The sequence below is a fragment of the Vicia villosa genome, linkage group LG6, assembly GCF_029867415.1.
Source record: "Vicia villosa cultivar HV-30 ecotype Madison, WI linkage group LG6, Vvil1.0, whole genome shotgun sequence".
Lineage (NCBI taxonomy): Eukaryota > Viridiplantae > Streptophyta > Magnoliopsida > Fabales > Fabaceae > Vicia > Vicia villosa.
In genome coordinates, this window is record NC_081185.1 from 24,567,784 (window position 1) to 24,592,654 (window position 24,871).

The 24,871-nt window shown below is 37.7% G+C and overlaps 1 protein-coding gene across 4 annotated transcripts; it reads right to left on the minus strand.

Moving 5' to 3' along the window:
- Nucleotides 1–4,263: 4,263 nt before the first annotated feature.
- LOC131609024 (uncharacterized) lies at nt 4,264–24,336 on the minus strand. 4 transcript variants are annotated; one of them, XM_058880651.1, is made up of 12 exons: nt 24,206–24,336; nt 23,479–23,739; nt 23,306–23,380; nt 23,148–23,206; nt 22,914–23,049; nt 22,597–22,693; nt 22,414–22,480; nt 22,077–22,175; nt 21,890–21,979; nt 21,599–21,753; nt 21,394–21,495; nt 4,264–4,523 (listed from the first exon to the last, which is right to left on the minus strand). In XM_058880651.1, exons 2-12 carry the CDS (start codon nt 23,729–23,731, stop codon nt 4,376–4,378), a joined length of 1,281 nt encoding a protein of 426 aa, XP_058736634.1. In that variant the 5' UTR covers nt 23,732–23,739; nt 24,206–24,336; the 3' UTR covers nt 4,264–4,375. The 4 variants fall into 4 exon arrangements, with proteins under 4 accessions (XP_058736634.1, XP_058736633.1, XP_058736635.1 ...); XM_058880652.1 differs by lacking the exons at nt 4,264–4,523; nt 24,206–24,336 and adding an exon at nt 16,789–17,024 and having other exon boundaries at nt 23,479–23,852; XM_058880653.1 differs by lacking the exons at nt 4,264–4,523; nt 24,206–24,336 and adding an exon at nt 20,708–20,897 and having other exon boundaries at nt 23,479–23,852.
- Between the last annotated feature and the right edge of the window lie 535 nt (nt 24,337–24,871).

A 24,871-nucleotide genomic window follows, 5' to 3' on the forward strand; every position in this document is an offset into this window, starting at 1 on the left:
TGACCGCATGGGTTCCGAGGAAGTCTGATACGACTGTTATGCTGATTACCGTAAGAAGGTTCTGTTTGATAAGATCAAACTATATTCTGGATGATTGGTTGCCAGTTCGACCATCACTGTTTGTTACCTTCCAGAGTGCTTCATGCGGCAGTTTAGCTACCAACAGACGATACCTCGCCACCCTTCTGTCTCTGCTCCTATCGCCATGACCGATCGACAGCTAGATGATGTCTTTGCAGACTTTGAGCATCACATGGTTCCTGACGAGGCTCGGGCGACCAGATCAGAGTTAGACTGGAGCTGCATCGACGGATACATCACCTGGTACTACATAGTGTCACACTCATACATGATTCCCTTTGCACCGGGATCACCACCCAGACCAGTCCATGAGGAGATTTTGCGGACTCATCAGTCTCAGTTGGACCACACTGACGATGTTCTTCCTTGTCGTCGTGAGATACTTGACATGGCACAGGAAGGCATTGTCGCTGGTTTCTTCCCTGAGGGGTCTGATCACAGCGTGTACTGGATGGTATCATTACGGTGGTCGATGGGGTATTTTTGTATCTTCGACATTGGGCCAAGGACAGATGGGACACTTGACGGTAGAGGCAGAATAGGCAGCACACGGCATGGTGGACGCACATGCGGGGTCAGAGGTAGAGGAGAGGCGGAGGATGATGTCTGGCACTCACAGTAGTGATGTCTGTATTTTTATTTCATTTATGTACTTTTATTTTGATTATGTATTTGACATTATGGTCGATGAATCATACGATGTATTATTTTGGTGTACTATATTTCGTTGCCTTTAAATTGCATTACTTTAATGTACTATAATTTGATGTTCTATTTTTGTTTAAAAAATTGAAGTTTATGAGTGGAATGCAGGTGATTTAATATATATAGCAGAATGTTTCGTAGGTACATCTACTTAACACTCTGTTTTTAACATGTTCCGTAGATGTGGCTCCGGAAAAAGACCAAATTTTTTATAAAAATTATGCTTCTGAATGTGCACCTACGGAAGCAGGGGGCATAATTGGAATTTCGTTAGGTGACTGAATAAATTAAGGGGTGTAATGAGATATTCTCTTTTATTATAAGAGATAATTCATTTTTTTAGATATATGGAATGACTAATATATTTGGTCTATATATAGATCGGATATATTAATCATTAAATAAATCTAAAAACTAAAATTTCTCTTATGTAATAAGAACATGAAGGAAATTTAATTCTCTAAAACCAAATCATCAAGCCATTTGCATTGAATTTGTTAATCTAAATTGTTGTGTAGGTAAAATAATATTTCATATTTTATTTTATATAGAATTGTAGTTTCATGGGTAACGATCTTAACACGGAACTCTGAAGTATGACTATGTGTATGTTTGGTTTCACTTTTAAAAGATCTAAAATTAATTTTAAAAATGTAAAATTGATTCTGGGTAATTTGAGGTATTTAATTTATCAAAAGTATAATTGATTCGGCATCTAGAATTGATTCTACTTGAAATTAGAAATTGTAGTTTCTACCTCTAAAATTGATTTTGAATAATTTTTCCACTGAAATTTATTGTTTAACTCACTTTTAAATAATATATTCAAACATAAATCAATTCTGTTAAATTTAATTTTGTTTAATGAATTTGATGTAAATACTTAGAACTAGAAGCAATGTGATATCCAAAAATAAATACATCTAGATGTTGAAGAAAATACCACGTACTTCACTAGGATTGAAAATGTAAAATACATGTGTTATAATGAATTAAATATGTTTTATATATACAAATTTATTTTTTAAAGTTGCAACAACATTTTTCATTTTGTTATTTTTCTATTCAGTATCAGATTTGCTATCTATATCACATAGTCCAGAAAAATCCTGCAAGGATTGTAAAATCTAGAAATATTGGTCAACAAACCAAAGGGATGGACCACCAATCCCACAAAAGATAAACTGTGCATGGTTTACTGAATGAAGCATTTGCCAAAGTTAGATATAATTTAGTCTTGTGATTATTTTAGAGCGAGCAGTGTTCTTTTAAGAACAAGCAGTGCAATTAATGCTATAATTATAGTAATTAGAAGCAAATTGTACAATGTAAACACAATCACAGTAAACGGATACGGATCAATTTCTTCACCTTAAGAGACCTGTGATCATGCACTAAGTTAAAGTCTTCTCCATTATAAATACTAGTGCAGAGAACACCAGCTAGCAAGCACAAATTCACATTTCATCTCTGATATCATCCTCAACATTCTCAATACCAAATGGCTTCACTTTTCCTTTCATCCTTAGTCATTCTTCTGTTTGCTGTTTTAGCCACAGAATCAACTCTTGCAGATGTTGTTCCAGTTCATGCTTTTCAGAAAACTTCAAACCATGTTAATGTTTATCCCTTAAACATGCCTACTATTCCAGAAGAAATTGCTATGCAAGAACATATTGCACCACCTTCTGGAGTAAGAGATATTTCAGCCCAAGATAATGTTTATCCCTTAAACATGCCTACTATTCCAGAAGAAAGTGCTATCCTAGAAAGTGTTGCACCACCTTCTGAAGAAAAAGATATTTCAGCTCAAGATAATGTTTATCCTTTAAACATGCCTACTATTCCAGAAGAAAGTGCTATATCAGAAACTAGAGTGCCACCTTTTGGATATAATGATATTCCAGCTCCAGTTAATGTTCATCCCTTAAACACGCCTTCTATTCCAGAAGAAAATGCTATGCTGGAAAGTAAAGTGCCCCCTTCTCCACGCCATGCTATTAAAGGTTCAAGGAAGATCAAGGTTTTAGGTTAACATGATGAAAGACTTTATATAGACTATAGCACAGTGACTCTTGTGTTTAAATAAAACAGATATATACGAATAATGTAAGTGGAATCCCACATTCTAATAAAGCAACTATATTAATCAGAATGTTATTTATGTTTATTGACATATATCTTTATTTATGTGTTCATGCCATGTCCTAGTTGCTTTCTCCCATGAAATTTGTGACCTAAATACATAGATACTATTGATCTATATTTCATAGAAAACTGTTCATAACTTATATAGAGAGACAGAACATTTAACATGGATCATGTCATGAACATTTAATAGTCTACTTGAGAAAAGGGATAAACTTGTATTCATTGTATTGCATAGATTTGTTGAGATACCTTACTTTGGGCCAACTTCAGTCCTTCCTCTAAATATTTCTTTAAAGGCATCAATCAATGAGCCTCTTCATGATATATGACTTGTACCTCTAAGCTGCAGATCATCAATATGTACAAATCAGTATCTAAAATAATTCTTATTTTCTATACACCTAGTGGGTTGGTGTTTGATACAAAAGGATACTGTGTTGGACTTGAAAGGGGTATAGGCACCTCTGATAATGGTCCAAACATTGTCGGCGTAGTCGGGTGGCATCAACCTGAGCCACACAAAGAAGCAAAAATTAATTGAAGAGGATCTAATAATTCTTGCAGCAAGTCTTGACTTAAAAGACCGAAACGCAACCAAAATGCTTGGGATTTGGCTCAAAACCTGTTCTCTCCAATCATGCAGCCATAATGCTCAATCTTCAGTTTAATTCTATACACAACCTTCATCAAACAAAAAACCTCAAAACCAACATCAATCAAACCTGCATGACATTGACAAACAGATAAAAAAAACTCCAATGAATGTGACATTATCAGGAACAACAATCCCCTCCTTCATACTCTAAAATAAGTCCATGAGAAGCCAAATCACAAGTCATAGCTTTCCAAGTAACAACATTCCTCTAAGGCATTTAATCAAATAACTTCCTCGCCATCCAAATCACCCCATTCGATTTGAACGTATAATCCAACGCGGCCCAACAATCACTCCCTCTTCAACCCCTTTCACTCTCATTAAATCATGAGTCATTTCCCCAAGCTCAAGACAACCCGGCTGAGCACAAGCCGACAACACAAAGCCCGGGTACAAGCCATTAGGCTCAAACCCAAACACAAACATGCACCGTGTTTTCTGTGCTGTAGTTTTGTGACTTATTTAATCTTTTGATATTTTTTTCATCCGTAATTATTATTGGTTTGATTTTGGATATTATGACGAATAAAATTATTTTTGGATGAAGTCATTAGAAATTTTAGGAAATTTATTTTTTGGTGAACACTCTGGTACCTTTGAATTTAATTAGGTATAGGTAGCAATCAATAGAATCTTTAATTGCAAAGTATCTTTCAATTATGTGTATTAAGAGAAAAGAATCCGTATATTAAAGTACAACAAAAGAAGAAAATGGAATAAAGAAAAAAACAAACTAATTTATTTTTCCTATTAACTAGAATGGAAGAAACATTCTTCCTATTATCATTTGTCACCATTGACATGGTTTGAATGAGTTTGTGTCACTTTTATGTTCTCTGTTCTCCAAGAAGAGTCTACTGGTGGAGGTTGATACTCATCTGGTTTCAATGCCAAGGAAAACTCAGGCAATGTTGGAGCTGTTTCCATAATCCTGAAATAAAATCAAATCATAACAAACAACATATGTTTTCATTAGTCCTTGTAGCGGGGAAAATCTGATATCGAAGCCATGGGATTGACTCGAATCAATATTCCGTTTGAAATCGCCACCGCGCTTTATTTTTTCAAAGGAAAAGGGAAAAGAACGTAAAACCCAAAGTTTTGTTTTTAAAACAAGAAAGAGATCTCAGGTACGGGTGTTGATTATATGAGGGGAAGGTTTAAAGCACCCCTCATATCTGTGGTACTCCACAGGAACCTTTTTGAAAATCTGTGTCGTGTGTGTGCTAAAAAACGGTTTGTTTTATTTTTAAAATAAGCTCGGCAAAGCGTTAAGCCTTGTGCCTACATACCTCCTCGGTGCAATGGAGAAGTCAGAGCTAATGTAGTTCCGCTTTTGGGAAAAACGTTTTAAAAACGAATAAACACTTTGGTGTCGTTAGAGAGAAATACTCAGCCATTGATTTTGAGCATGAGAACAAACAAGTTCTTTGCATCGCAAATGAAAGAAGGGCTCCAACTCGGATAAAATCAACGAGTATGCCACTAGCTCTCTCACGCGGAAAAGATCTCGTTATTATCAATCAATTTCAAAATCGTGGGGTATAACCACTCGTTTCGACAATTAACGGTGTCTAAACTTTTGAAGAAAAGCCACTAAGGGCGAAAGATATTTTTAAGAAAAAGGTTTTGAAAAGATTTGCAAACATAAGAATATTTTGGAAAAAGGGAGAAGATTTTGAAAATTTAAGAATGGGAGGAGATGAAGAGGCTAACCTAATGCATAAAATAAAAGCTAAGGAAAGAAACGGTCTAACCGAATAAGAAGCCAACACTTGACATTAAGAGCCAAGGTAATTTTCCCATCCTTTGGATTTATCAATACCAACACATTAACACTTGGGGATCCAGATGAACTTATTATCTTAGCACCATTTTTTCATTAAGCACATTAAGATTCTGACAAAAATTGGGCAGAGTAACGGCTGTTTTTGGGTAAAATCCTTATCTCAATGCCTTGGAATTAACCATCAAGGGCTTTCAAGGAAATACCTGCACACATAAACATACAACAGAACAATGCCAGACAGACAGAACAATCACAGGATAGTAATAGAATGAGTCCAAAGGTACTAGGTCCATAAGTCCGAATCTCCAAATTGCTAGGGATAGTAACTGATAGTCCAAAGAGAACCTTATGTATTTTTTAGATTTTTGATTATTTATTAGTGTTTTAGCAAGAAAAATAGAGTATGGTCCAAGTGGACAAAAGAAAAAAATGACGGAAAGTAAATATGATGAAATGATAAAATAAAGCGATAAAGCGAGAAATATAAAGAGCGGTAATATAAAGAGCGGTAATATAAAGAACGATATAGTAAAGGTGCGGAAATTAAAGTTAGTTGTTAAATGTTAAAGATAACCATCTTGAAACTTGTCAAGTATGTTATCAAAGTTAGTAGGAGATCAATGGTGAGTGAATGATGTACTCGGATTTAAAGTCAATGGGGCTTATCAGAAGCTTGATAAAATCATAGCGACTACACGATAAAAACCTCCACAAGTCTTAAATCAACCGCATACAATTCTCTTCCATATTTGATCTTTTTTATTCGGGACACGAAATATTGCGCTATGTTAAGCAGATCGCCAAGTGATTTATATAGAAATCACCCTACAACGAGGCCGGTCAAAACTTTATGTGCTAATGCATGCGAGAAGAACGATATGTAGATCGCCTTCCGAAAGCAATACCGCACGAAAAGAAAATAGGTGAGTGATCTAGTCTTTACCAAGAATCCATAAGAATTCTCAAGGCATTAAGACTTTCATCGACCAAAATAAAAAGAAGTAAAAGATGGAACCACATTAAAAGCTCCTTTCATCCATAATTTCAATCACTTAATATTGCGGATTTGGATTCTCATCCTATCAACGCCCTAAGTCCATTGAAATTAGAGAGAAATTAGGCCTCTAACTTGTGATTCAAAGAAAATATCAAAAGAATGGAGTAGAAGATGAGTTAGAACCAAAAACAAGTCAAAAACCACAAAAATAAGCATTCTGCCCAGATGTAAATCGATTTGCACAGAGTGTAAATCGATTTGCATAACTCTGTTTTCAAAATCTGCGCAGTTTTCAGTTATGTAAATCGATTTGCACAAGATGTAAATCGATTTGCACAACACAGTTTTCAAAAAAACAGCAAATAAAGAGAAGAAAACTTGTTTAAACATAAAACCAAACACCTTGTGATCTTGGATCAATTTGTGCACGAAAATGTATCAATTAAGCAAGCAAATCTCATCAATGTAGCACCAAAGGTGCATCAAGCATAAACAACAATGGATCACATCTTGAATTATGGATTGGATCTAGAATTTTACCAAATCTTTCACAAACTTTGAATCTTCTTCAAGAACACACAACCACAAGCCTTGATCTATCACAATTGATGAAGAAAAGTAGTGTTTATGTTGAGGTTTAGCTCTAAATTAGTGAGGTTCAAGATGTGACTCACTAATTTGTGTGGAAGAAAAAGAGCTTTGAGTGATGGGTTTGGAAGAGGTGAGGAGAGAATTTGCAATAAGTTTCTTGGCTATCAAAGCTTGAAAAATGAAGAGGGGAGTGCCTCAATTTATAGCACTTAGGCTTGGGAAATTTTGTGGCTTGGAGTTAGGATTGGAAAATAGAATTAGGCTTGGAAAAGTGATTTGGAGCCAAAAATGAAATCCAATGGTCTTGATGCAATCACATGAGGGTACATGATTAGATGATGTAGGAAATCAAATGTAAGAACCAAGTCATGCTTCCCATGCTTGCAAATGATGTCAACACTTCAAAAAGCTGAAATTTGCCTTCATTTTTCCAAATTCGTGCTGGTGCAATCGATTTGCACATTATGCAAATCTATTTACATGGCTGAAAAAAGGCAAAATCTGGGGCAAAAACAGTTATGCAAATCGATTGCTGTCTTATGCAAATCGATTTGCACTGATGGCAGAAGCAAATCTGGTGCAGAAACAGTTGTGTAAATCGATTTACACCTTATGCAAATCGATTTGCACAGTGAAAATGTTGAAAAATGCTCCTTTGATGGGTATTTTGACTTGGTACCTACAAAACACAAACATACAAGAGCACAAGGCAATATTTTTGGTATTTTGGTTAGTAAAACAATATACACAAACTAAAACATGGGTGCTCGATGATTCCTTTGCAGATGAATTGAGCACAACATTGCAAGCAGAGATCTAGGTTTAAATTTCTTGATTGATGATTGGTATGCAAATGATGCGTGATCTTAGGGTCAAAAATTGGGGTATGACAGATGCCCCTATTTAAGTTTCTTCGATTTGGAGATACGATGATTGGAAATCTTCGTTTTGACAAAAATCGAAGAGACTTAAATATATAAAACACAATTTTTGATCCTAAGATGCAATGCAATGTTAATGAATGCATGTAATGATAATAAAGCATGACAACACTGGGGAGTAACAGGTGATCCACTGGGGAAAACAAATGTCTTGCTATAACTCCGCTGGGGAAACAAATGTCTTAGAAACTCCACTGGGGAAAGCAAGACTTTGTTGGAGAGACGGAACTTTGGTGGAGAAAGAAACTTCTCTGAGGAAAACACTTCGCGTCAGAGAGGTTATAGCATCCTCTTTCACTGGGGATGAGAAAAGGGGATCATCCTCTTTCACTGGGGATGAGAAAGTATGCATCCTGAATCAGAATGCTAATCACACCATCGTACCACTGACGATAACACATACCAACGTTCCAATGGAGGCATTGAAGAGAAATACACTACCGTACCACTGATGTCATGAAAAGAGATATACCACCGTACCACTGATGATAACACATACCCATGTTCCACTGAAGGTGAACTACCAACGTCCCACTGGAGGTAGAAGGAGAAATACATCGACGTACCACTGACGATGAAGATAACAAAATACACCAACGTTCCACTGGAGGTGAACTACCAACGTCCCACTGGAGGTAGAAAGAGATATACATCGACGTACCACTGACGATGAAGATAACAAAATACACCAACGTTCCACTGGAGGTGAACTACCAACGTCCCACTGGAGGTAGAAAGAGATATACATCGACGTACCACTGACGATGAAGATAACAAAATACACCAACGTTCCACTGGAGGTGAACTACCAACGTCCCACTGGAGGTAGAAGGAGATATACATCGACGTACCACTGACGATGAAGATAACAAAATACACCAACGTTCCACTGGAGGTGAACTACCAACGTCCCACTGGAGGTAGAAAGAGATATACATCGACGTACCACTGACGATGAAGATAACAAAATACACCAACGTTCCACTGGAGGTGAACTACCAACGTCCCACTGGAGGTAGAAAGAGATGTATCGCCGTACCACTAACGATAACACATACCCACGTTCCACTGAAGGTATGAAGAAGGCATACCACCGTACCACTGATGATATAAAAGAGATGGTGTACAAAGATGACATAATCAAGCATGTCCCAAACTGAACACCAGAGCAGAAACTGCTATCAATCTTTTGATGGCTTCAAAAATATATGATACCCAACACTAGGGAACATTGAAGCTGAGAGAACACCGTAGTTGAGTTCTAAACCAAACTCGAACCAGGCCAAAGGTATATTGAGTGTAATACGTTCTTCTGCATATGAATACATCAACATATCCATTCCTTGTAATGCACTCATGAATCAAAGTAAAAATTCTTTTATAATTTTCAAAAGGATTTTGTTGAAATCAATTTTCTCTTTGTTTCAAAAATTACTATCAACAATAAATGACATTTTGAGAGATATGAAAGAAATAAGATTGCCAAATGAAAAGGTAAAGGCTCAAACTTTCTTAATAGAATGGTAGCCTGCAAAAGGCAAGACCCCATGGATTAATACAAAGTTTGGAAAGTGGTAATTTTATGGAAAAGGTACATTGAAATGTAATGACCCCATCCTCTCTCTCAACTGGGAATTCCTGAGCAAAGGCTTCCGTTGAAAAGTGTTGGACTTCTTCATGATAAACAGATGACTGCTGATGATCAAGTCTTGTCTGATGTAGTTACTTGCCATGAATCCCTAACTTTTGCCTGGACCGCCCTTTCGGGTTTTCAGTCCACCGGGTATTTTATTCTGTTTATGTCTCTAATTTTTGCCTGGACCGCCCTTTCGGGTTTTCAATCCACCGAGACGCTCTTTTTTGCCTAAGCCGCCCTTTCGGGTTTTCAACTTAGCGAGCTGTTCTTTTATTATTTAGGCGAAGTATTTCTTGACTTCATCAGCATTCACGGGACGTGGGAGCTCCTCTCCATCCATAGTTGCAAGAATTAATGCACCGCCAGAGAAGGCTTTCTTAACAACATATGGTCCTTCAAAATTAGGAGTCCACTTGCCCCTTGAATCAGAGGTGAAAGACAAGATCCTTTTGAGCACGAGGTCGCCTTCTCTGAATACACGAGGTCGAACCTTCTTATCAAATGCTTTCTTCATTCTTTTCTGATATAACTGACCATGGCATAAAGCCGTCATTCTCTTTTCTTCTATCAAATTCAATTGATCAAACCTACTCTGACACCATTCAGCCTCAGATAACTTGGTTTCCATTAAAATTCTCAACGATGGAATCTCAACCTCGACGGGGAGCACTGCTTCCATACCATAAACCAAAGAAAAGGGAGTTGCCCCTGTTGAAGTACGAACAGATGTACGGTACCCATGCAAAGCAAATGGGAGCATCTCATGCCAGTCCTTGTACGTAACAACCATCTTTTGTACAATCTTCTTAATATTCTTATTTGCTGCTTCAACAGCTCCATTCATCTTTGGCCTATAAGGCGAAGAGTTGTGATGTTCAATTTTGAAACTTTCACACAGTTCTCTCATCATGCTATTTTTCAGATTCGAGCCATTATCAGTAATGATCTTGCTCGGTACACCATATCTGCAGATGATGTTGTTTTTGATAAATCTGACCACAACTTGCTTTGTTACATTAGCATATGAAGCAACTTCTACCCACTTGGTAAAGTAATCGATTGCTACCAGGATGAATCGATGTCCATTCGAAGCCTTGGGTTCAATCATGCCAATCATATCAATGCCCCACATAGAGAAAGGCCATGGGGAAGAAATTACATTGAGAAGTGTCGGAGGCACATGAATCTTGTCAGCATACACTTGACACTTGTGACACGTCTTTACAAACTTGTAGCAATCAGATTCCATTGTCAACCAATAGTAACCTGCTCTAAGCATCTTTTTAGCCATCGAATGTCCATTGGCATGAGTACCAAAAGAACCTTCATGAATTTCATGCATCAACATGTCTGCTTCGTGTCTATCCACGCATCTGAGCAAGACCATGTCATAATTCCTTTTATACAAAACATCAGCATTGATGAAGAAACTGCCAGCCAATCTCCTCAAAGTTTTCTTATCTTTATTTGATGCCCCAAGTGGGTACTCTTGAGTCTGGAGGAAGCGCTTAATATCGAAATACCAAGGCTTTTCATCTCTTTCTTCCTCAACTGCAAATACATGAGCAGGTCTATCAAGACGCCTGATTGTTATCTGAGGTTCCTCATTATGGAAATTCACTTTGTACATGGAAGACAATGTGGCTAATGCATCAGCCATCTGATTCTCATCTCGAGGGATGTGGTGGAATTCAACTTTGTTGAAGAATGTCAATAGCCTTCTGGCGTAATCTTTGTAAGGAATTAAACCAGGATGACGAGTTTCCCATTCTCCTTTAATCTGATTAATCACAAGCGCAGAGTCTCCATAAACATCAAGAATCTTAATTCTCAGATTAATGGCCTCTTCAAGTCCCATGATGCAAGCTTCATACTCAGCAATATTGTTTGTACAGTCAAAACATATCCTTGCAGTAAAAGGAACATGTGATCCATGTGGAGTGATGATAATGGCGCCAATTCCATGGCCATGAATATTAGAAGCTCCATCAAAAATCAAACCCCATTTGGATTCAGGATCCGGCCCTTCTTCTGGCAATGGTTCATCCCAATCTTGAGATCTCAAATACATTATATCTTCATCTGGGAAGTCCATCTTGATAGACTGATGCTCATCAATTGGTTGGTGAGCGAGGTACTCTGCCAACACACTTCCTTTCACAGCTTTCTGAGCTCGATATTCAATATCATATTCTGATAGCAACATTTGCCAGCGAGCAATCCTTCCAGTTAATGCAGGTTTCTCAAATACATACTTAATTGGATCCATTTTGGAGATCAATAGGGTGGTGTGGTTCAACATATACTGTCTTAGTCGGCGAGCAGCCCACACCAAAGCACAGCAAGTTTTCTCAAGCAGCGAGTATCTTGTTTCGCACTCGGTAAACTTTTTGCTAAGGTAGTATATTGCATACTCTTTTCGACCAGACTCGTCATGCTGACCCAACACACATCCCATTGAGTTTTCAAGCACTGTGAGGTACATAATTAGAGGTCTTCCCTCAACTGGAGGGAGCAAAATGGGAGGTTCAAGCAGATATTCTTTGATGTTGTCAAAAGCTTTCTGACAATCTTCATTCCACACACATCCCTGATTTTTCTTTAAAAGCTTGAAGATCGGCTCACAGGTAGCAGTCATATTGGAAATGAACCTGGAGATATAATTCAGACGTCCGAGGAAACCTCTCACTTGTTTTTCAGTCTTTGGTGCTGGCATTTCCTGAATTGCTTTGACTTTATCAGGATCTACTTCAATTCCTCTCTGACTGACAACAAAACCCAATAACTTTCCAGAACGGACACCAAAAGTGCATTTGTTTGGATTTAAGCGGAGACGATACTTTCTCAAACGCTGAAACAACTTTAAAAGATCCTCCATGTGCCCCTTCTCTGATTGGGACTTGGCAATCATGTCATCCACATAAACCTCAATTTCTTTGTGCATCATATCATGAAAAAGAGTAGTCATGGCCCTCTGATATGTCGCACCAGCATTCTTCAACCCAAAAGGCATCACTTTGTAACAGAATGTCCCCCATGGCGTGATAAAAGTTGTTTTTTCCATGTCTTCAGGTGCCATCTTAATCTGGTTATATCCTGAAAAACCATCCATAAAGGAGAAAACTTCAAACTTTGCAGTGCTATCTACCAACATATCAATGTGAGGTAGAGGAAAATCATCTTTCGGACTGGCTTTATTCAAATCTCTGTAATCCACACACATGCGAACTTTTCCGTCTTTCTTCGGAACAGGCACAATATTGGCAATCCATTGAGGATATACAGAAGTGACAAGGAAACCTGCATCTATCTGTTTCAAGACCTCTTTCTTAATCTTTTCTGCCATATCAGGATGACTCCTTCTTAACTTTTGCTTGACAGGAGGACATTCTGGTTTCAACGGCAAACGATGCTCCACAATATCGGTGTCCAACCCAGGCATATCTTGGTAGGACCACGCAAAAATGTCAACATACTCTTTAAGAAGCTCTACCATCCTCTTCTTAACATCTTGACCAAGCAGCGCCCCAATCTTGACTTCCTTTTTATCCTCTTCAGAACCCAAGTTGATGACTTCTAATGGCTCTTTATACGGCTGAATGGTGTCTTCCTCGTGCTCAAGCAGTCGGGAAATCTCATCAGGAATACATTCATCACTCTCTTCTTCCGCCTCATACACAGGACACTCGAAGTTAGGAGAGGGCGCAGGGTCATTACTTTCAACGGTTTTATTGATTAATCTGCACAAATGATTATTATTTCAGGAAAAGGAAAGATATATGCAACATGTAATCGTGCAGATTATGGAAAATGAAAACATTTTTTAAGGTTTTTTGTGTTACCACTTTCCAGAAAAAGCAAAAAGATAAAAAGCATTTATATGCAGAAACAAAATGACTTTTATTGATGATTTTAATGTTTAAAACAAACAGAAAACAGCCCCAACAACTTCACTTTCATCTTGGGCAGAATGAAAGGATTTTGAAAAACATAAAAGCAAATTACTTTGTGACATGAGTACACTCAGGAATGTCAATGATGATCCAGTTCTTAATCATCTTTCCATGGGTCACAAAGTTTGGCACTTCTGGCTCTGATTCGTTTTCAACAATAGCGTTCACTTCTGGAGGAGTCTTCCCAAGACATCCATACACCATGTTCACGGCAGACGCTTCATGAGTTGGCAACGGATTGTTCTTCACATTTGGACCAATATCACGGAAAGAAAGCATTCCAGAACGGACCAATCTCTGAACTTCATTCTTCAGGGGCCAACAGTTTTCCAAATCATGCCCAGGAGCATTCTGATGAAAAGCACAAGTGGCATCAGCCTTGTACCACCAAGGGAGTTTCTCTGGAACAGGAGGTGGTGACCTTGGTTGAACCAGCTTCTTATGAATTAGAGCAGGATACAGTTCAGTGTATGTCATAGGAATAGGATCAACATTAACTCGAGGATACGGATTCCGCCTTGCTGGTTGTTGATTAACAGGAGCTACAGGCACTGAATTCACAACAGGAGTTACTGACGCCACTTGTTGAGATTGATTCCTGACTCGACTATTCCTCCCATGAGAAACAGCATTGGCATCTGACTCTTTCTTCTTTTGGAATGAAGAACCGTACTTCTTCGCACCACCAGATGAATTGTCATTTCGAACCAAACGACCTTCTCGCACAGCTTCTTCTAATCTGACACCCATACCCACCATTTCGGTGAAGTCTACAGGAGCACTAGCAATCATCTTCTCATAATAAAACGGACCAAGAGTCTTCAGAAAAATCTTAGTCATCTCTTTTTCTTCCATCGGAGGAATCACTTGGGCGGCAACCTCACGCCATCTCTGAGCATATTCCTTGAAGGATTCCTTCTCTTTCTGCATCATAGCTCGCAATTGATCCCTATCAGGAGCCATGTCCACATTATATTTGTATTGCTTCACAAACGCTTCAGCCAAGTCATTGAAAGTGCGAATATGGGTGCTATCAAGGCCCATATACCACTTAGAAGCAGCTCCAGTCAAACTGTCTTGGAAATAATGGATCAACAGACGTTGATCATCAGTATGAGTGGACATCTTCCTTATATACATCACCAGGTGCGCCTGAGGACAGGAATTTCCTTTGTACTTCTCAAATTCAGGAAGCTTGAACTTAGCAGGTACTTTCACATTAGGAACAAGGCAAAGATCATGCACATTCTTTCCAAACAGTTCTTTCCCACGCAAGGCTTTCATCTCTTTTTGCAGTTCTTCAAACTGATCTTGGAAACCATCCATTCTATCATGAATTTCACTTGGAGCAGCATCATAAATGGGCTCTGGGACAAAAGGACCAGTATGAACAATAGGAGAGGTGTTGACCATAACAGGAGTCAACGGGCGAGTCATCTCAGGAACAGACAAATAACCTTCAGGCATGCCCCAGGGATATCCATTAGGCATTCGTTGCTGAGTAGCACCAACAGGAATAGCAGGAATGGTTGTAGCAGCAATTTCAGAAATCACAGTGGTCTGACCCTGAGCTTGGGCATTGGGAGGAGGAACCTGATTCTGATTCTGAGTTTGATTCTGAGCAGCCATCAATGTCTCAACCAGAGCAGTGAGACGATCCAAACCAGATCTCAAAGTAACAACCTCTTCACGTAGCTCACGATTCTCTTGTTCAAGACCTTCCATCTTCTTCTTGCAGTTAGCTCGAGTATTATACCGGTGAAACAGCTTGATTCTGTATGAAGAACACTGAATAAGGCCTCGGGAATACTTTCGGAAGCAGGACCAAAATGCAGAATGATGCATGAAATGCAATGCAAATGATCTTTATTTTGGTTTTCCAGGAACTTTTAAGACATTAATTGTAAACATTAGTAAAAAACATCATAAAACATAACAATATTCTTTCATTAATCATGGAAAAGCATACAAAAGGATTCAGAGATCCAAAATTACAAAACAAAGGAAAAAGCTAAAAACTAGAAGGGAACACTTCTGACGAAGATCCAACTCCTCTCTGCAGCTTCCTACGGAGCTTCTCCAATTCATCTTCATAAAAGGCTTTCAAATGAGCATTCTCGACCAGCAGCTTATCAGCAACTTCCTTCCATGCGACTGAATCTTCTTGTGGTCTCTTTCGCTTTTCACCATGTTGTTGAAGCAACTCTTCTTGATGACGAATCTGATCTTCCTTTTCCATCAACCAACCGTCTTGGATATCAAGCATTTCATCTTTTTCTTTCAAGTGTATCTTCAACTCTTTGTTCTCAAACTCCAAAGCATCTCTTTCCGCTCTCAACTTAGCCACGAGCTCTAGATGTTCTTCACTACTTTCAACAGGAGTAGTGAGAGACAATGGTGGAGCAATGGGTAGAGAAGGCTCTTCGAGTAAATAAGGCATCTGAAAAGTATGAGCTCTAGCTTGAACCCAATCAGTGTAGTCTTTGAGAGCAACACATTGTTTCGTTCCCAAATGTCTCTTCCTATCAACATGGTGCCAAGCACGCACAAACCGATTTCTCATATCCGAATTTCCATCTTGATTAAGATAGAAGATTCCTGACACAAGGATGCTAGCAGGTCGCTCCTTCATGGGGTAACAAAATTGACGTCTTGCAAGAATGGGGTTGTAGGTAATTCCTCCTTGTATACCAAGAAGAGGTACATTAGGGAATTCTCCACAACTATCAATAATCTCACCAATGTCATAAGCAGGATTGTACCAATGGATATTCCCATTAGTAAGAGGCATGATTTTCTGAGACCATGAGAGACCATCAGGATTGTTCAGGAAACTCTTAGCTTGAGGTAAGTGAGAAATAAACCACTTATAGAGCAAAGGAGTGCAACAATTGATAAGTCCACCTTTCTTATCATTCCTATGGTGAATGGAATGATAAGTATCCCCAAGCAAAGTAGGCACAGGATTCCCAATCATGAAAATCCGAATAGCATTAACATCGACAAAATGGTCAATGTTGGGAAAGAGTATCAAACCATAGATGAGCAAGGCCAGAAATGTCTCAAAAGCAATCATACTTCCTTTACTAGCCAACATAGAAGCCTTTCCAATCAAGAACTTAGAAGTCAACCCCCAAATTCCTCCTTTTTTAGTCATGTTTGCTTTTACATCTGATATTTTTAAATGAAGGAGTTCTGCTATCTCATCAACCTGAGGCTCTTTCTCCAAACCGCTAAACGGTATGTCATCCGTAACCGGTAAACCAATCCAATAAGAATACTCCTCCAAAGTGGGCATAAGCTGATAATCAGGAAAGGTGAAACAATGATAAACCGGGTCATAAAACTGCACAAGAGTCTCAAGAATCCCTTTTTCCACTTTAGTCTTCAAAATAGAAATCAATTTCCCATAACGACTTTTGAAGTTGTCAAGATTAGGAACCAAAGTTGCTAGCTCTTTCAATTCCTTTGCACTTGAATTTCTGAAAGTGTACTTCTTGATGCTTCTCTTTTGATCCATGGTACCTGTTATGTTTACAAAAAATGTCTCTAAGTTCCTTGAAAACCATTTGTGAATGTTATTTTTTATGAATGCATGAATGCATGGTTTATGCACCAATCACAATCAAGAGCACACAAGATCACATCAAATCACACAAAATCATACAGTCCAGGTTCAAAGGTTCGACGTCACGAGCATGGAGCCATGGGTCTACCCATCCCACAAGGAGTGATCTAGGGAAGTTTGTACCTGCCAATCGGGTTCTACAAAGGTTCCCAGAGTTTTCAATCTTCTATCGGATATTACCGGCACGCACAATTGCTCATGGGCGCCAATAATATGCCTAAAAAGACCTCGTCTGAGCGTAGTATCGCATGACAACAAGCTCAAATTGGTACTTGATCTTGTTTCTGCACTACATCCTAAAAAGGCTTAGATTGGTTAAAAGGGTTCTAGGTCATTCAGCTTCTACGGACACTCACTATTGAAAGTAATAGCGTTATCACGATGGTTCGTAACAACCTCTACTACCTTCCATGAGGCCTCCACTGATTGGGGTTCCACCATATGACGCTCATGGTAAGGATTGCTCCTGACATGCGACTATTGGTCTTACCACCTCCTATCTCAAGTTACTCACCAAAGTTCGGGTTAGAACTTTATCTCATCACAAAGGAACCATCGAGCACCAAAAAGAAAGAAAAAAAAGAAAATAAACAAACAAAGCACACAATAATATATACAAATACAAAACACACAGATAAACAAAAATAGGCTTAACACACTTAAAACTGGATCCCCAGTGAAGTCGCCATTTTTCTGTAGCGGGGAAAATCTGATATCGAAGCCATGGGATTGACTCGAATCAATATTCCGTTTGAAATCGCCACCGCGCTTTATTTTTTCAAAGGAAAAGGGAAAAGAACGTAAAACCCAAAGTTTTGTTTTTAAAACAAGAAAGAGATCTCAGGTACGGGTGTTGATTATATGAGGGGAAGGTTTAAAGCACCCCTCATATCTGTGGTACTCCACAGGAACCTTTTTGAAAATCTGTGTCGTGTGTGTGCTAAAAAACGGTTTGTTTTATTTTTAAAATAAGCTCGGCAAAGCGTTAAGCCTTGTGCCTACATACCTCCTCGGTGCAATGGAGAAGTCAGAGCTAATGTAGTTCCGCTTTTGGGAAAAACGTTTTAAAAACGAATAAACACTTTGGTGTCGTTAGAGAGAAATACTCAGCCATTGATTTTGAGCATGAGAACAAACAAGTTCTTTGCATCGCAAATGAAAGAAGGGCTCCAACTCGGATAAAATCAACGAGTATGCCACTAGCTCTCTCACGCGGAAAAGATCTCGTTATTATCAATCAATTTCAAAATCGTGGGGTATAACCACTCGTTTCGACAATTAACGGTGTCTAAACTTTTGAAGAAAAGCCACTAAGGGCGAAAGATATTTTTAAGAAAAAGGTTTTGAAAAGATTTGCAAACATAAGAATATTTTGGAAAAAGGGAGAAGATTTTGAAAATTTAAGAATGGGAGGAGATGAAGAGGCTAACCTAATGCATAAAATAAAAGCTAAGGAAAGAAACGGTCTAACCGAATAAGAAGCCAACACTTGACATTAAGAGCCAAGGTAATTTTCCCATCCTTTGGATTTATCAATACCAACACATTAACACTTGGGGATCCAGATGAACTTATTATCTTAGCACCATTTTTTCATTAAGCACATTAAGATTCTGACAAAAATTGGGCAGAGTAACGGCTGTTTTTGGGTAAAATCCTTATCTCAATGCCTTGGAATTAACCATCAAGGGCTTTCAAGGAAATACCTGCACACATAAACATACAACAGAACAATGCCAGACAGACAGAACAATCACAGGATAGTAATAGAATGAGTCCAAAGGTACTAGGTCCATAAGTCCGAATCTCCAAATTGCTAGGGATAGTAACTGATAGTCCAAAGAGAACCTTATGTATTTTTTAGATTTTTGATTATTTATTAGTGTTTTAGCAAGAAAAATAGAGTATGGTCCAAGTGGACAAAAGAAAAAAATGACGGAAAGTAAATATGATGAAATGATAAAATAAAGCGATAAAGCGAGAAATATAAAGAGCGGTAATATAAAGAGCGGTAATATAAAGAACGATATAGTAAAGGTGCGGAAATTAAAGTTAGTTGTTAAATGTTAAAGATAACCATCTTGAAACTTGTCAAGTATGTTATCAAAGTTAGTAGGAGATCAATGGTGAGTGAATGATGTACTCGGATTTAAAGTCAATGGGGCTTATCAGAAGCTTGATAAAATCATAGCGACTACACGATAAAAACCTCCACAAGTCTTAAATCAACCGCATACAATTCTCTTCCATATTTGATCTTTTTTATTCGGGACACGAAATATTGCGCTATGTTAAGCAGATCGCCAAGTGATTTATATAGAAATCACCCTACAACGAGGCCGGTCAAAACTTTATGTGCTAATGCATGCGAGAAGAACGATATGTAGATCGCCTTCCGAAAGCAATACCGCACGAAAAGAAAATAGGTGAGTGATCTAGTCTTTACCAAGAATCCATAAGAATTCTCAAGGCATTAAGACTTTCATCGACCAAAATAAAAAGAAGTAAAAGATGGAACCACATTAAAAGCTCCTTTCATCCATAATTTCAATCACTTAATATTGCGGATTTGGATTCTCATCCTATCAACGCCCTAAGTCCATTGAAATTAGAGAGAAATTAGGCCTCTAACTTGTGATTCAAAGAAAATATCAAAAGAATGGAGTAGAAGATGAGTTAGAACCAAAAACAAGTCAAAAACCACAAAAATAAGCATTCTGCCCAGATGTAAATCGATTTGCACAGAGTGTAAATCGATTTGCATAACTCTGTTTTCAAAATCTGCGCAGTTTTCAGTTATGTAAATCGATTTGCACAAGATGTAAATCGATTTGCACAACACAGTTTTCAAAAAAACAGCAAATAAAGAGAAGAAAACTTGTTTAAACATAAAACCAAACACCTTGTGATCTTGGATCAATTTGTGCACGAAAATGTATCAATTAAGCAAGCAAATCTCATCAATGTAGCACCAAAGGTGCATCAAGCATAAACAACAATGGATCACATCTTGAATTATGGATTGGATCTAGAATTTTACCAAATCTTTCACAAACTTTGAATCTTCTTCAAGAACACACAACCACAAGCCTTGATCTATCACAATTGATGAAGAAAAGTAGTGTTTATGTTGAGGTTTAGCTCTAAATTAGTGAGGTTCAAGATGTGACTCACTAATTTGTGTGGAAGAAAAAGAGCTTTGAGTGATGGGTTTGGAAGAGGTGAGGAGAGAATTTGCAATAAGTTTCTTGGCTATCAAAGCTTGAAAAATGAAGAGGGGAGTGCCTCAATTTATAGCACTTAGGCTTGGGAAATTTTGTGGCTTGGAGTTAGGATTGGAAAATAGAATTAGGCTTGGAAAAGTGATTTGGAGCCAAAAATGAAATCCAATGGTCTTGATGCAATCACATGAGGGTACATGATTAGATGATGTAGGAAATCAAATGTAAGAACCAAGTCATGCTTCCCATGCTTGCAAATGATGTCAACACTTCAAAAAGCTGAAATTTGCCTTCATTTTTCCAAATTCGTGCTGGTGCAATCGATTTGCACATTATGCAAATCTATTTACATGGCTGAAAAAAGGCAAAATCTGGGGCAAAAACAGTTATGCAAATCGATTGCTGTCTTATGCAAATCGATTTGCACTGATGGCAGAAGCAAATCTGGTGCAGAAACAGTTGTGTAAATCGATTTACACCTTATGCAAATCGATTTGCACAGTGAAAATGTTGAAAAATGCTCCTTTGATGGGTATTTTGACTTGGTACCTACAAAACACAAACATACAAGAGCACAAGGCAATATTTTTGGTATTTTGGTTAGTAAAACAATATACACAAACTAAAACATGGGTGCTCGATGATTCCTTTGCAGATGAATTGAGCACAACATTGCAAGCAGAGATCTAGGTTTAAATTTCTTGATTGATGATTGGTATGCAAATGATGCGTGATCTTAGGGTCAAAAATTGGGGTATGACAGTCCTCTAGCTTATTATTCAAGCAAATAGTCTTTTTTTGGTTACTAAATAAGTGAGACGTTAAGGACGGACATCAGAAACACGACACTGACACTGACATGTCAACATCGGTAGTAGTTTGAAAAAATGAATAAATTCAACATAATCATAAGTGAAGGTGTCGGTTTCTGACACAGACACATATTTTTTCAGAGGTGTCGGTGCTACATAGGACGTTGTTCTTATAGTCAATGATCGTATTGTAATTACAAACACACCATTATGTGAGTATCTAAAACATTTACCTTTCGTGAGTGTATAGATCGCGGTTTATTCGCACTTTGCTTGAAGTATCCTTAGGAATTTTTTCAGAGAGATATTTCATGGTCCCCCAAAGTGGTGGATTTCTGCATCATGATTACAAGTTAAAGTATTTTTACATGCATAATCACATAGGTTTCGTGTGCGCGATAAGTGTAGCATTGTGTAAAGGGGAAAACAAGAGTTAACCTAGACAATGGAGGAGCCGCGTTGAATGCCTCACATAACTTCTTACTTTCTTTGAAGTATTCATCTGCTGCTTGCAAAGCGGCTACAGCCATCCCGTGTGATTTCTCTGTGTTTCCCTCGTCAAGAATCAAACCATGGTAATAATACGCTGCAGCCTGGTAAATCATCGCAACAAAACATATCACGAGTTCGTAATAAACTAGAAAATCCGTCTCTAATAATATAACAATGTGTGAAGCGTTGAGTATGGCTCGTATTCTGGAGTGCAGAAAAGTGTAGAAAAGCATATACCTTAGCTTCAACATATTTCCATTTCACAAGAAGGTGATGTTTTTCGCCCCAACCGTTTGCCAGCGGAAGGTTCATAATGTTATCCTGTGCCTGTAAAAAATCCCGTATAATCAACGCAATGTATGCTAAACAAACACACACATGTTACCTATGCAGATCAGAGAGAAACCGAGTCAAGTAACGGTACCTGTTGCCAACATTTCAGCATCTCGCACGCAAGTCTACGCTTCACTGCAAGAGTTGCTTTAGCACTATCAATTGCCATTCCAAGTTGTATATCTACACCCTAAAACATGATCATGATATTATGATATATGCATTATTATACTCCCCTAGTGATGTTAAATCAATAGTAAAACAAATTTCCATTTCACGGAAACACATTAGTTTTAGTCAGGGCCGTCTCTGAGGACATGCAAGACAGACTACCGCACAGAGCTCAAAGTTTAACCGTGGCAAAATAGGCCCTCATAAAAAGTGAGACAGATGAAACTTAATAAGTTCATCCAAAAGAACATCAATACCTGTCCTAATGCCTGTAAAGACAGTGCTCGAAGAACTCCTTCTGCTAAGTCAACCGGTAAGTTTCTCCTAAAATCAAGACCAAAGTAATAAACAGAAATGGAATGAGGAAGGTTATTTAGATTAACCGAATAAAAGTGTGATAATCAATTTATTGCATACATTAGATTTGTACAAATACAAACCTGAGTTCTGCAGGTAGCTGTGGAAGAACATGTTTGACTGCACAATCCAAATATCCAGAAGCCTTCAAGAAGATATCAATAGAGGTTCGTCGGTTTTCTGTTAGTAGATACTAAACGCTTAATTTCATATAATTGGATTCGAACAAAAACGGAGGAAAACAGAAACAAATAACCTATTAACTTATATACTCTTTAGTTTAATTTAACCATTGCGACAAATTAGCATTTACTTACTACTAGTAGTCATCAAAATGAACGTGATCATGCGCACACGCGCGCGCTCACATAAGAAACGCAAACTGTAAGCATTTACTTACCATCTGATACTTTTTGCTGATGACCATCACTAGATGATCTTGGAAGCAGCAACAAATTAGCCTTTGACAGTAATAGCATTGCCATCAAATGCAAAACCGACAACACCTCGTACCAAGCATTCGACATGGCTGTTTCCTGCAAAAAGAGAATCAATCGCCATTGCCATTCTTCGGTAAACTAAGCACTTTCGAAATTAAACTCAGAAACATATATGAATTTAACAAGTCACCTACCTCTTTTTCGTCCTCTTGATTCATCCAAACAAATTGTACTTTGTATTGTAAATGACTTCCTACACCATAAAAGATCGATAAGTAATAATAATCAATACTCGCCTTACCGATAGCACGCGTCAATCGCGCAAGTAATAACAAACAAACACGAGTTTTACCGTCTTTAACTAATCCTAAGAGAACTGGCAAGTAATCTTCAAGAGCCTGAAGAAGATCAGCCAACGTCGAACCACCTGGAAAAAAAAATCACCAGACACAAACAAAGACACGACACTGATACATCAATAAGCTATAACACAGATCAATTTTACTATTGCTAAGAAAAACTAACCATGTTGAGTAACACTTTTTCTTTTCGTTCTTGTAATCGTAGGACCTTCCTGGCTAGCCATTACAACTATCCGCGTTCTAAGAGCAGACAATCGCTCGATTATATTCTTCGACAAATAATCACCGAGCGACTGAGCAAAATCAACAGGTTTCGGAATCCTTAAACCAGGAACATAAACCGAAACTTCTCCAATACTCCCCGGTCTCCTTCTATTTCCACCCGTATCCTTCGGAGTCGATGCCAGACATCCCATGCTGAATTCTGATACAAAAAAAAAAGCACTTACATCAACCTATGAAAACTTATACAAATTTTGATTCATTTTATTGTATTATGATTTTAAACAACATTACAAGGAAGCTATGAGATTAAGACTAAAAAAGCACTTATATGACTAATTAAATGCCAAGTTGCCAACCAACAAAAAGTGGCATTAGGTTACTCACGGGAAGCATTACATTTAACATGAAATAGTACTCTCCATTCTCCACATCATTACTTTATGTCATGTTTGGACAAACAACTTAATCACTTATTGTATAATTGCTTATGCATAAGCTATTTTTAATAGTACAAAAGATAAAACAAAGTCAATAATTTCATATAAGTTGTTCCTATAAGATATCATGGAGGGTTTATCAAAATAAGCTGAAATTGAGACAATCCAAACAAGTCTTTAATATGAAACTAGAAATTAAGTAGGATAAGATTTATTTAACTAACAAACCTTGTCCTTTGCGTTGGTAGTTGAAGAGTCAAGACAAAAGTTAAGGTTTTATGTGCAGAGAAAATTCACAGGTAGGGACTTTAGAGTTTGAGAAAGAAAAGAAACAAAAAACATCACATGAACAGCATGAGATATGACAAGTGATGTCCGTGTCAATATGCCAACAAGACAACAACAAAAAAAAAAGGTTATTATTAAGGTTTAAAAAACTGTCTCTTACCACAAAAATGACTGCGACAAAACAATATCAAAGAAATTTCACACTAAAACAACAGCAATCAGTATCGCAATATCTGCAACGACCGAAACCGGATGCAACTTGTATTTAAAAACTTGGTTATAACAAGAGTTAAATGGTGGCTTAAATAGAAGTTTATGGATTGTGTATATCAAGAGGTGAAATTTGGAGTAAAGGGTATCCAAAAAGAAATCCAAAAGAACTTAATAAGCAACAATTAAAGAAACACAAAGGAAATCTTTTGGAGAAGCCAAGATAATATACAATGTTCCATAAATGAGACATTTAACAAAAGAGAATAATGTTTCTATTATTTTGATCATTCTCTTTGATCAATGCTAAATATCTTTTTTTTTTAAGAAAGCAACTTGGTATAGAGAACAAAATAAGTTATTTAACAATTGAACATTCATAAAGTAGGTTAGAGA

Excerpts from the sequence above, each read along its gene's own strand:
- LOC131609024 (XM_058880650.1), bottom strand. The coding sequence starts at position 17,019 with ATGGATCAAAAGAGAAGCATCAAGAAGTACACTTTCAGAAATTCAAGT.